The 13,998-nt window shown below is 33.5% G+C and overlaps 1 protein-coding gene across 1 annotated transcript in view; it reads left to right on the top strand.

Annotated features, from left to right (window-relative positions):
* LOC139492574 (kielin/chordin-like protein) overlaps positions 1-13,249 on the top strand; it is a 37,551-nt gene extending 24,302 nt beyond the window's left edge. The window contains exons 19-30 of the mRNA XM_071280727.1: positions 1,601-1,683; positions 2,080-2,182; positions 2,383-2,471; positions 3,366-3,518; positions 6,231-6,384; positions 6,706-6,829; positions 7,292-7,403; positions 8,179-8,280; positions 9,097-9,261; positions 9,660-9,770; positions 10,016-10,196; positions 10,827-13,249. Of these exons, the coding sequence (XP_071136828.1) occupies positions 1,601-1,683; positions 2,080-2,182; positions 2,383-2,471; positions 3,366-3,518; positions 6,231-6,384; positions 6,706-6,829; positions 7,292-7,403; positions 8,179-8,280; positions 9,097-9,261; positions 9,660-9,770; positions 10,016-10,196; positions 10,827-11,059 (1,610 nt within the window). The 3' untranslated portion in view covers positions 11,060-13,249. The remainder of the gene's footprint in view (positions 1-1,600; positions 1,684-2,079; positions 2,183-2,382; positions 2,472-3,365; positions 3,519-6,230; positions 6,385-6,705; positions 6,830-7,291; positions 7,404-8,178; positions 8,281-9,096; positions 9,262-9,659; positions 9,771-10,015; positions 10,197-10,826) is intronic.
* The last annotated feature ends 749 nt before the right edge of the window (positions 13,250-13,998 follow it).

Below are 13,998 nucleotides of genomic sequence, written 5' to 3'. Positions count from 1 at the left end.
GAGTCTAATTAACATTAAGTGTAAGAACTTGTGGGTTGGATGCCTTTCCCTGTCAAACCAAAGAGTTTAATTAACCTTAAGTGTAAGAACTTGTGGGTTGGATGCCTTTCCCTGTCAAACCAAAGAGTTTAATTAACCTTAAGTGTAAGAGCTTGTGGGTTGGATGCCTTTCCCTGTCAAACCAAAGAGTTTAATTAACCTTAAGTGTAAGAGCTTGTGGGTTGGATGCCTTTCCCTGTCAAACCAAAGAGTTTAATTAACCTTAAGTGTAAGAGTTTGTGGGTTGGATGCCTTTCCCTGTCAAACCAAAGAGTCTAATTAACCTTAAGTGTAAGAGCTTGTGGGTTGGATGCCTTTCCCTGTCAAACCAAAGAGTTTAATTAACCTTAAGTGTAAGAGTTTGTGGGTTGGATGTCTTTCCCTGTCAAACCAAAGAGTCGAATTAACCTTAAGTGTAAGAGCTTGTGGGTTGGATGCCTTACCCTGTCAAACCAAAGAGTCTAATTAACCTTAAGTGTAAGAGCTTGTGGGTTGGATGCCTTACCCTGTCAAACCAAAGAGTCTAATTAACCTTAAGTGTAAGAGTTTGTGGGTTGGATGCCTTTCCCTGTCAAACCAAAGAGTTTAATTAACCTTAAGTGTAAGAGCTTGTGGGTTGGATGCCTTTCCCTGTCAAACCAAAGAGTCTTATTAACCTTAAGTGTAAGAGCTTGTGGGTTGGATGCCTTTCCCTGTCAAACCAAAGAGTCGAATTAACCTCAAGTGTAAGAGTTTGTGGGTTGGATGCCTTTCCCTGTCAAACCAAAGAGTTTAATTAACCTTAAGTGTAAGAGTTTGTGGGTTGGATGCCTTTCCCTGTCAAACCAAAGAGTCTAATTAACCTTAAGTGTAAGAGCTTGTGGGTTGGATGCCTTTCCCTGTCAAACCAAAGAGTCGAATTAACCTTAAGTGTAAGAGCTTGTGGGTTGGATGCCTTTCCCTGTCAAACCAAAGAGTCGAATTAACCTTAAGTGTAAGAGCTTGTGGGTTGGATGCCTTTCCCTGTCAAACCAAAGAGTCTAATTAACCTTAAGTGTAAGAGCTTGTGGGTTGGATGCCTTTCCCTGTCAAACCAAAGAGTCGAATTAACCTCAAGTGTAAGAGCTTGTGGGTTGGATGCCTTTCCCTGTCAAACCAAAGAGTTTAATTAACCTTAAGTGTAAGAGCTTGTGGGTTGGATGCCTTTCCCTGTCAAAAGACTTTCAAAATAAAGATCTATCTCAATATTTAAGGTTCAAAGTTTAAGATAGTTTACCATGAAGTTAAAGTTACTTCAATAAGGAGATAACTGTAGTGCATTTGAAGCTCTGGCAGCATCAAATAGTGATTTGATGGTTGCAAATTGAGTTTCCAATGGACTTAAACTAATTGATGCCATGAAAATTGGTCAAAATGAATGTTACAAATAATGTTTCATCAGCAGGTGAAATGTAGTACACTGTAGTATATTGATTTGAATTTAGTCTCACTAAAGATAGGTTCTCTAAAAGTGGAAATGGGTTAATGTGTGTACAAATTCTTGTTTCACCTTATGTTGACATTTGGATGTTTTTATTTTTAGGTGGACAGAACTGTACAAGAGAGACTTATGGAATGACAATTCTACCTAAACCCAGTGATCCTTGTGTTTCCTGTCAGTGTACAGTAAGTATAGGTGGAATATGCTCATCATGATGACTGTTGAAAGACCCAATTATACAACAGACATATGATAAATTAGAATAAAACTAAAAGTAACATGTTGTTTTTGGAAGATGCATTTGTAATTTGGGGTGACACTGTCTTACCGTGTAATTTGTCTCAAATTTAAAAATAATATCTGCATGTTTCAGTAAATTGTATAACACAGTGTGATTTTTGTTTATATTTTCATAGAGTTCTTGTATTAGTTAAAAAAACAAGAAGTACTTAATTTGAATTTTTGATTGAGGAAATTGAAGAGATGGGGATATTTTTAATTGTTGACACAAATGTACCTGTTTCAAAATTAGACAAAAAACTTTCAGAATACTCAAATCAATTGTCAACATTTGATTTTAGAGTTCCTTGAGTTGGATTTGTAGGAAAGAAGTGTGTCCATTGTTGAACTGTCCACCAGCTGTCCAACTAAAGGAAGACAGAGAATGCTGTCCAAAATGTCCACGTAAGTTCTCTTCAAATTTCTAGAGCTATTTTTAAACTCACCTTATTTCCAATCTAATCTTTAAGTTAAAATTAAACAAATACTTTGTTTTAAATTTATTTGTTCTCTATGCACTTTATTAACCAAACTGTTGTGTATCTTTCCTATAGATAATCTATTTTTCAGTACATTTTCAAGTCTACTGAATGAAATATTTTCAGCTTGCCATGATACTACCACAGATCGATACTACAGAGTTGGAGATGTTTGGACAGATAGAGACAATCTTTGTCTACAATGTAGATGTGTTGTAAGTAACACCATTTTACCTTTACAGTTGTTCTTTATTGAGAGTGGTAGGAGAGGGTGTGACCCCTAATTCTTGGTGAAAAGGAACACTGAATCCATCATTCTTAAAACTAAATCGTTCTTTCCTAAAACTTGAAAAAATTATCATCTTGAATACCTGAGGGTAGGAAAGCCTTTTACTGTCAGTCGTGAAACAGTCATTTTCTCTACCTTTAGTGCCAAATTGGTTAAAATTTTACCATGACTCTTCAAAGTATTCTTATCATGATTAGTCAGAGGTCTCAAATAATTATCGTTACCATTATTTTGGGAAATAATCAAACGTGATGATTCGTCAAAATCAGTCGGTTTTTTTATTGTCTAAAAGAAAGTGTACAGCACAAAAAATTACTGTTTACTTCATTTGGCAAGAATTTTTACCGTTATTCATCATGAAGGTACCCCCATTAAGACCCTCATACCTGAGTTCTGACAAGTGCAAATCCAAATTCTAGCAAAATGATAGGCCCAATCCTGATGTCAAAAAAGGATGAAAAAGATCCTTCTGCCTATCAATAATGTGTTGTTTTGTTTCAGTGAAGCCTTTATTATTGTGAAGTTCTCAAGTAATAAATTATAGTAATATTATCATAATTATGTAGTAAACAATATTGTGAAATTTTGCTGTCTTAAAAAAGAAGCTGCAAAAATAAATTCCACAGGAAAAAGTTGTAATTAACTATAACAAATCATTCCTATAATAAAAATCAAGTATAAGTATTATTGAAAGTTGAATATTGGCTCCATTTTATAATTTATTGATAAAACCTTATTTGGTCTGCATTTGCTTCAACTGTAAACACTTGAATTAGGTTCTTTATTTAAACTTAGTTGATTTTATACTTTTTATTTCTAGGACAAAGCTGGTAGCAAGAGCTGTAGGTTAATTGGATGTCAAGCTCTCAACTGTCATGCAGATGAAAGAGAGGTCAAACCACCAGGGGAATGTTGTAAAGTCTGTGAAGAGTATCCCAAGACACCCTGTCAATATGATGGGGTCAGAAGACAGGTACTTGCAGCACAACATACAGTAACATGCAATGACTTAAATATTTTGTGTTGATAAAGAGGCAATAATGAAACAAAGGAATGTCTCTAATTTTTAGCTCACCTGGCCTAAAAGGCCAAGTGAGCTTTTCTCATCACTTGGCGTCCGGCGTCCGTCGTCGACGTTAACTTTTACAAAAATCTTCTCCTCTGAAACTACTGGGCCAAATTAAACCAAACTTGGCCACAATCATCATTGGGGTATCTAGTTTCAAAAATGTGTCCGGTGACCCGGCCAACCATCCAAGATGGCCGCCATGGCTAAAAATAGAACATAGGGGTAAAATGCAGTTTTTGGCTTATAACTCAAAAACCAAAGCATTTAGAGCAAATCTGACATGGGGTAGAATTGTTCAGCAGGTGAAGATCTATCTGCCCTGAAATTTTCAGATGAATCGGATAACCCGTTGTTTGGTTGCTGCCCCTGAATTAGTAATTTTAAGGAAATTTTGCTGTTTTTGGTTATTATCTTGAATATTATTATAAATACAGATAAACAGTAAACAGCAATAATGTTCAGCAAAGTAAGATTTACAAATAAGTCAACATGACTGAAATGGTCAGTTGACCCCTTTAGGAGTTATTGCCCTTTATAGTCAATTTTAACCATTTTTCGTAAATCTTAGTAATATTTTACAAAAATCTTTTCCTCTGAAACTACTGGGCGAAATTGATCTAAACTTGGCCACAATCATCTTTTGGGTTAGTAGTTTGAAAAATATGTCAGGTGACCCGGCCATCAAACCAAGATGGACGCCATGGCTAAAAATAGAACATAGGGGTAAAATGCAGTTTTTGGCTTATAACTCAAAACCCAAAGCATTTAGAGCAAATCTGACATGGGGGGGGGGGGGGGGGGTGTTTATTGTTTATCAGGTCAAGATCTATCTGCCCTAAAATTTTCAGACAAATCGGACAACCTGTTGGGTTGCTGCCCCCGAATTAGTAATTTTAAGGAAATTTTGCAGATTTTGGTTATTATCTTGAATATTATTATAGATAGAGATAACTGTAAACAGCAATAATGTTCAGCAAAATAAGATCTACAAATAAGTCTACATGATCAAAATTGTTAATTGACCCCTTATGGAGTTATTGCCCTTTATAGTCAATTGTTAACAATTTTCATAAATTTTTGTTAATTTTTGTAAATTTTTTGGAAATATTTTCCACTGTAAATACTGGGCCAAGTTCATTATAGATAGAGATAATTGTAGCAACAAGAATGTTCAGTAAAGAAAGATCTACAAACACATTACCATCACCAAAACACCATTTTGTCATGAATTTATCTGTATCCATTGTTAATATGCACATAGACCAAGGTGTATGCACATAGACCAAGGTGAGCGACACAGGCTCTTGAGAGCCTCTAGTTTTATGGACTCAGTATGGATTAAAAATCAAATTAGTGTACCTATACAATGAAGAAGGATAGGGCTACAAAATAAACACAGTATGGACATATTTTACTTGATCATAAAAAAACGTAGGTGAAAAAACTGTCAAAATAGGTGCAATTTGGGTACCGTCACGTTAGAGCAATCTGACATGTGGTAAAATTGTTTATCAGGTCAAGATCTATCTGCAACAACAAAAGAGAGTTTTTAACGACCTCAGCTGTCTATACAACCCTTGCACAATCAACTGAATTTTGCAGAAATCATTAATAGGATAGATTGCCCTTATATGATAATTTTTTATTACCTTTTTGTTTTTTTTGGCAAAGGGGGAGCGGGGGGTGGGGGGTTACGCAACAACAAAACAACTTCACAACTTTCTCATTACTTTGCATTTCTTGTTAGATAAATTTTACAAAATTCTCCCCTGAAACAACTGTCAAATTTAAACAAACTTGGTTTAAATCACCACTAGGATATCCAGGGACCACTGTGTATGATGACCCTGCCTGCCCACATGGCTGAAATAAAACATAGGTTTCAAACGCACTTTTTAGTATCATATCTCTGAAACTAAACGACAGTACAACAGTTGCATTTATCATGCATCAATTGTAAATAAAAATATCAGGTGAGCGACACAGGGTCCTTGGACCCTCTAGTTTTTCAATTTATCCTTTTCCTGACCTGTTGATTATTATTATTTAATCAACATGTGGTTTGTTTCATCTCAGTTCTTCATTGGTTAAAAATATTTAAAACGCATGGCGAGCCTTGCTTTTGAATTTGAAAATTTAACTGTCTCAAATAGATAAATACTGTATCATCCCGGGTACCACATGTGGAGCAGGATCTGCTAACCCTTCTGGAGCACATGAGATCTCCCCAATTTGGGTAGGGTTCCTGTTGCTTAGTCTTAAGTATTCTATGTTGTGATTTGTGTATTATTAATTGTCTTTGTCTTTTTCTTTTTTAGCCATGGCGTTGTCGGTTTGATTTTCAATCTATGAGTTTGACTGTCCCTCTGGTATCCTTTTCCGCTCTTTTTATACTCTAGGCAGTGGTAGAATCTAAATTCACAAGAAAAGCAGTCTTTGAAAGTAAATGGTTTCCTGATGGAGTTCATTCATTAAATTGTATATTTTCAAGGCATTTTATCTATTTCAAAATTATGCCCCATTTATCTTCCCTTAAGACAACAAAGACATATTGCAATCCCATATTTACATCATCTATTCAGTAGACATTTAGATATGCAAGTTTTTATATTTCAGTCTGGAGAAACGTGGAAGAAAGATGCTTGTACCACATGTAAATGCTATGGAGATAATGTTGATTGTACCAAGGAACAGTGTATAGATCCTGACTGTAGTCCTGATTATTCCTTAGTGACACAACCTGGACAATGTTGTCCGGTCTGTGTCTTACGTAAGTATCTTAGAACTTAATTTTCAGCATTTATAAATTCTGAAATTCTGACTCTAGTCCAGGTTATTCCTAAGTAATGCAACCTGTCAAAAAAAACATTGCATTTACTTTTTTGAATCTATCAAATGTAGTTGCAAATTTTATAGATGAAAAACATGATTTTTTTGTTGTGCATAGATGAAGTTATGATGGTATTTTCACAATTACCTAAATTTCTACAATGCAGTACTAAAAAAAGAAATCAAATTTATTACTTATCTAAAAACAGTATTACAAATATGAATGTATTATAGTATTTCAGTATCTATATATATATTACAGAGCCAGGTAGTTGTATTGTGTATGGTGATCCCCACTATCAGACATTTGATGGAAACACTGTACATTTCCAAGGCAACTGTAGATATATAATGTCTGAAGATTGTGAAGGGTCTGGAGATTTCAGGTACTGTTCAATGTTGTCAGCAACACTTATTGTAGTTAGTGCATTTTAATGGCATATTTTTCCTGTTATTATCAAAGGAAAGAATTATTAACTAAACACTATAAACATTTTTTCCATTGAATCATGGACAAGAACGACTGTTTTAACCTTTCCATAGCAAAATTTTCAACGACAATTCTCCCTTTTGTCTGCAATAAATCATTCAGGATTTAGATTAACAACTATTTCATTTATTTTATGACTACTTAATGTTCATCAGTAAATATTGTATGCACGTTAAGGGGTATAATGCACTTGATAGTTATTAATATACCGAGGTATTAGAAGGAAAAATTACATATCTAGGACAGGGTTTCCTGATGTATGATTGAATTTACAAAACTTGACTGTTTTCCAATTTCACAGGGTAGCATTTACACATTCTTTGATATGTTATTTGAACAAAATGTTCTATGTTTTCAGGGTAGAAGTAACCCATCATGATAGAGGATTCTCAGGAATATCATGGGCACAAAACTTTACTATAGTTATTGGAAGAACAAGGATTGATTTATTACAGAACTTTGAAGTCAGGGTACTGTGTTTCATTCATTCACAAATACAATTATATTCAAAGTATTAAAAGATTTTTAAGGCTAAAAAAAAGTTATTAATTGTATCACAAGGAAATCTGAAGAAAAAAATATTAAATTTTTCAAAGAAACTCAGCTAATATTGTCCATTAAGAGATCAATAAAATTAATTCTTGTTGTATTTGGGTATGCTGAATGTAACTGTGTATTTAGATTTTGGATGCTGGACCATAATAGGTAAAAGTTCAAGTTCAAATTTTTCAGTTCATTGACCACATTCATTCTGTGTCAGAAACTGATGCATTTTCATTTTTTTTTTTTTATCACAATCCAAATTAAAAGCTGTATGAGGCTTGAATGTAGTGTCAAAAATTACTCCAACTGTTCACTGGGTTTGACCACTAGGGTTGTATCAAGCTGTTAAGCATTTAATAAGACATTGATAAGCTTGTCTTTTCTCTTTGAATTTATCGTAGATAAAAATTGAACAAGATGAATATTTCAATATTAAAACTTGCATAACAAAATTTTATTCTAATATTGTACTTGAATGTGTGCAGGAATCATACTTATAAAAAGTGCATTTTCATTTGCTGTCAATTTTTCGAGGCATGCTTGATTATGAACCATGGTTTTGATGCTGAAAATGTAGAGAGCATCCACTCAATTCATTATGAAACAAAATTAGTTTTATTGCTTTAGAACTTTTGAATTTGTATTTAGAGTAATTGTGTTTGTAGTATATGGAAAGTGATTTATATATATTACTTACTGTAGGTGGATGGTTTGCCAATGAATCTACCTTACAAAAGTAGGAGAGATTTTACCATTGATGTCAAAGATCAAACTATACTGTTGGATACCACTTTAGGATTACAGGTGAGATGAATGAAATATTATAGAGTGGATAGGAGAGATTTAATGCCTATAAGAATAGTGAAAAAGTTATAGAAATGACATACTGTGGATTCATTATTTTTCGTTGGAAACCAATTATTGTGGTTTCTGTGGGTTGAGGCTAGCAATGAATTTAAATGAATCAACACAGTACAAATTATCTTTTAGTTTGTATGCACTCAACACAGTACAAATTATCTTTTAGTTTGTATGCACTCAACATAGTACAAATTATCGTTTAGTTTGTATGCACTTTTGTAAAACCATGAAATACCAATGTTCCTGGATCCACTTAAATGGTACCTGCACTTAAATGGTACCTGCAAAAATAAATAAATCCACAGTAATCAATATGCAGTTGTCTCCCTTATATAATTAAAGATGAAACAAACACCATACTTGATAAACAAGGAAGAAAATGACTTTCCAGTGGTGGATCCAGAACTTATCATAGGGGGGGAGGGTGGAGGGGGCTCCAGTCATGCTTCGTTGGTTCCCTATATAATCAATCCCTGGATTTGCCTATGTTTTTGCCTGAAATTTAAAAGAAAAAAAGTAGGAGAAGATATCAAGGGGTTATTCAAAACCCATAAGTTGAAGAAAAATAGAAAACAACATGGTGGCAAAAAAGAATACCAGAACAAACAGACAATGTTACAAAGTCCTCAAAACTAAAGATTTTGCAACATCAACTTAACAAAAACTGATGGTAAACTTACTAATGTTCTAGAAGTAATGTCCATTTCTTTGTTATAGTTCTGCACAAGCAAAATGCTGAAATTAATTCATGTTTTGTAGTTCGTATGGAATGGAGAGAGTTATGCTGCACTAACAGTACCAGGGACATACAAGAGACAATTATGTGGTCTGTGTGGTAACTTTAATGGATTTGATAGGGATGATATGAAAACTTCATCTATGCAAATTACCAACTCACCAAGTGTATTTGGTAATAGTTGGAAGGTAGGTGTTTATTCAAACTAAGTTTTTGGGTGGTATAATAGTCATAACTGTAGCTGTTCATCTGTCTGTGTACTAAGGGAAAACCTTTTGAACTGCTGGATAGATATTCATGAAACTGTACACAGTTGTAGAACACATAAAGAATTAAATATGCTAAAGTGAATACAATCCTGGTCCAACATATATTTGAGATACTTCTAGGCATCATCATCATTGGATAGGGGATTCCTTCGTGAGTTCACTCAGTTTTAATTTGATTTATTTTTATCTAAAATTTATAAAATATTGTTTGCAACAAATAAAAAGTAGTTTAATCAAGTGCACAATGTGTCTAAGGAAAATTCTATCAGGAAATTTTAGGTATTCTTTAAGCAATTTATATTTTTTTGTTATTGCAGACTAAATCCCAGCTGAATCCTCGGTGTAGAGATGCAGAGGACTTTGATCCGTGTGATGCTCAAATCTTCCGTACCAGAAAATATGCTCAACAACAATGTTCTGTACTAACGGTAAGTTATCATATACTGAATTAGTGAGTGAGGTAGACTAACCTTAATGAGAAATTGTTTCCAATAAGAAGGAAAAAAACAAGGAAAGCAAGGACAAACAAAAAAAGAACAACTGAATTTAAATTTGGTTAAATTTCTGTTTAAAGCATATCTACATAGGAACCAAAAAACACTATTAAAACTATAAAAATCTCAACTGTTTCTAACAGTCAATTCTTCAAAGTTGTCATTGTATGTCATTTCAGGGACCGAAGTTTAGTCGATGTCACAGAGTAGTTAATCCTCAGTCTTTCTTCACTTCCTGTGTGTATGATGTGTGTGCTTGTGGCGTGGAGGAGACTTGTCTGTGTGAATTGTTAGAGGCCTATGTGTTAGAGTGTGCTAGGAATGGTGTACGGCTGGAATGGAGATCTGAAGGTTTATGTGGTAAGTTTATTTAGGATGGCCTTGTTTATGGAATAGAATTTTTTTGTTTAAGATAAAAAAAAATAAAAGTATCAACTTTGAATCAATATTTGCATGACAGTTATTTTTGCACTGTTTAACTAATTTTTCATGAAAAATAATTTCTGATGTCGAAAGTATTTAGCCAAACAACAAATTAATGTAATTAAAAAGTTTTAAAACCTTATTAATAACTCACATTACGCTCTGTTATTGCTCTTTCTGCTAACTCTCCATTGTAAATTAAAATTTATGTCCCTTATAAGGGAGACAACAAAAAAAAAGAGATCTCTAATTACAGGGTCAATAACGGGAATTGGCAAATAGCCTATTGCCCGCATGATCTTGCTAGATGTTTGATATTTTATACTGTTCATTATCATTATATGTAGATGTTCTTATCTCATTTCATAAAATCTAATTAATGATTTCCCAAAAAAAATCTAGGTTCTATTTTTTTCCAGTGCAAATTGTAATGTACACTTAAACCTCCTAAAAGAAAGTGCAAACATACCAAATTGAACCCTTTAGTGATTAACCAGTGACACAAATTCCCCATATGATAAAAAAAAAATTATATTACAAAGACTTTATTTGTTTCAATATTTTCAGCACTTGACTGTGAAGAAGAGAAAGGATTTGTATTTGATGAGTGTGGTCCTGTATGTCCTCGTGACTGTTCTAATTACCAGACACCCATCAGTGATATGCCAGAACAGTGCTATAAACCATGTGAAGCTAGCTGTCAGTGTCCTGCAGATAAAGTCTTACACGAGGGCAGATGTATCAATCCAACTCAATGTCCCCCAACTAACCGTGGAGATATTCCTGTCAATGGACGGTGATCATAAACTTAAATTTACCACGATGATATTATTCCGGTCTATAAATGTTGAAATGATGTTATTTCAAGAACTTCATGACTGAGCTACGGTAGAGCAGGTTGAAGGTAGAAATAAGAGTTTTTGAAAAATGACAGAAAATGTTGTAGCGTCAAAATGAATACACATCATTTTTAAGAAAGACAATTTCTAGGCATTATATGTTTGTTCTATGAAAGACATAAGTAATGACTGTATGTTGTACCAGATATTTCTTGTTATATTTATGTGTGTGGCACAGAGGGGATTTTTTTCTGTGAAAAAGACAAAATATTTAAGAATTGTGTAGATCATTCCACTTTAAATGGACTAAAAATGGGGGGGGGGGGGGGGGGGGGGGGGGGGGGATAAGAAATTAATTGAGATTTGACTTGAAGGCAATATTTCAAGTAATCAGTAATCACTAAACATCGGGTTGATCCCATAAGGAACAAAGCTAGGGGGAATTATATAAGAAACTATGATTACACATCTAACTGGGGGAAAAGGCTTTATCTTTATTCAGTTTTTCAAAGAACCATTAGGTACTACATTGTAATGTATTGGATGTTTTTTCCATACAAGGTGTGTTCCTTTGTTTTGGTAAGTGTTGCAATGGTGGGCATAATATAAGAATAGCACTGGATGATCCTGAAAATATTTTAGATTGTAAAATTACAATGATGATAATATTTATAATAATAATTTAAAGTTTTATTGAATAAAAGATAAAAAAATAAAAGTCATTCATATTTCCTCGTTCTCAAAATTAACAAATGTGTTTGGGAAAATGAAGTTCTTTTTAAAGTGGATGTGGTCTGGAATTTTAAATACTCATGAAAATTGCTGTAAATTGTTATTTTTGCAGTGCCTGTATTAATGGTGTAATCAAAACACAAGACTATATACCTCATGGTTTATTTATCACAAACTATAGTGCTTTAAATTATATTCTGTATTTTTATAGAGAAATAGATTTAGTTCTTTATTGTGAAACTTGAATTTTTCACTATTGTCATGGTATCACATATACTTTAATTTTATATAATGAATTTACCATTTGGAGACATGACTGAATGGAGTAAGAATTGCATGCTTTAAGTAAGACATTTCATAATTAATCTTTTAAGGTTTAAAAGAAAACATTAGATTTATGTGAGGAAAATAACAGTAAAATGGAAAAAGAAACTCTTCAACATGTTCAATTAAATCCTTTTTATTCTTTCTAATCTGTTATTAGATATATTTCCCATGCTGTGTTCTTGTAGCTAACAAAGTCACGAAATGAATGTAGGTTATACAAAATCTAAATCAATGACATTGTAACCCTTTTCATTTAAACTAAAGGTTCAAAGTTGACAAATTGTTTATGATGATCTGATTGGCTTTCAGTGAGGGAAGGGGAGGGGACAGAGAAGTGTGGTCCCTAAAGAGGGGGCTGCTGTTATGAATAAATCTCCTATGTAGGTATTGGTTGTTCCACAGTATACTTTAACTTTTAAATCCAAGGTTGTTAGCTATGGCACATGTTTAATCACTCGACGTTGTTCTTGTTTTGTGAGATTGCTTTGTTTTTGCTTTGATATATCTTCATTGTAATTTTGTTGATGTTGTATGCTTCATTATTTATAGTCATATGATACAGAATGAATGCTTTGTTACCACATGTTCATCTTAATTGTCTGTTATAGTAGAACAAGTAAATGTTTATCAATGATTCTTATTTATAGTCAGTTTCTGTACTTCACAAAACAGGGTTTTAATATGATATGGTAGACTTGATCATTTTTTTTTTATATTTAAAGCAAAACCTATTTTTCAGTGAGTTTGAAACAAGACATTTTTATTTTTTCCTTTATTTTTAATAGAAACAGATACTTTCTTACTTTCCTTGCACATCCCAAAAGAGATGAAAGGGTGGTGCCTATGTTAATATCATTTACCAGTAAATAGTTTAATCATTTGTACAAGCCATTGTAGACTTATTGTATTTTTTCACTTTTATCAACACTGGTCCATGTTACATGATACAGTAATGTGTACAAGCCATATAACAGTCAGATTTGGAAGTTTTATATTATAGTATTTGTGCAATATTTATTCACTTCATTAAAGGTTGTATGAAATTTAATTGTGTAAAATCTGTAACATTTAACATTAAATGTAGTTTATACACTTTTGTCTTGCTTTATATCATGTAGGCTGTTGTTTATAACATACATATCCAATACATGTATATAGAAACCTTAAAAAAGGAACATCTACTACAGCATATGAATATATTTTTCATGGTCATGGGTTACCAACTTTCCTGTATTTCATGGTTGAGTATTGGACAACCCTCTTACCAAGAAATCTTGTACCAAATATAAGTCTTGTATCCATTGAGGATATTTTACCCTTTTTACTCACCTGACCTGAAAGGTCAAGTGAGCTTTTCTCATCACTTGGCATCCGTTGTCAGACGTCCGTAAACTTTTACAAAAATCTTCTCCTCTGAAATTACTGCACCAAATTTGACCAAGCTTGGCCACAATCATCATTGGGGTATCTAGTTTTGAAAATGTGTCCGATGACCCCGCCAACCTACCAAGATGGCCGCCATGGCTAAAAATAGAACATAGGGGTAAAATGCAGTTTTTATGCCCCACCTACGATAGTAGAGGGGCATTATGTTTTCTGGTCTGTGCGTCCGTTCGTCTGTCTGTCCCGCTTCAGGTTAAAGTTTTTGGTCAAGGTAGTTTTTGATGAAGTTGAAGTCCAATCAACTTGAAACTTAGTACACATGTTCCCTATGATATTATCTTTCTAGTTTTAATGCCTAATTATATTTTATATCCAATTTCACGGTCCATTGAACATGGAAAATGATAGTGGGAGTGGGGCATCCGTTTACTTTGGATACATTCTTGTTGGCTTATGTC

This window comes from Mytilus edulis, chromosome 10 (genome assembly GCF_963676685.1).
Source record: "Mytilus edulis chromosome 10, xbMytEdul2.2, whole genome shotgun sequence".
In the NCBI taxonomy this organism is placed as follows: domain Eukaryota; kingdom Metazoa; phylum Mollusca; class Bivalvia; order Mytilida; family Mytilidae; genus Mytilus; species Mytilus edulis.
Note: the sequence above shows the minus strand (reverse complement) of the source record. Positions and strands in the feature narration are given on the sequence as shown.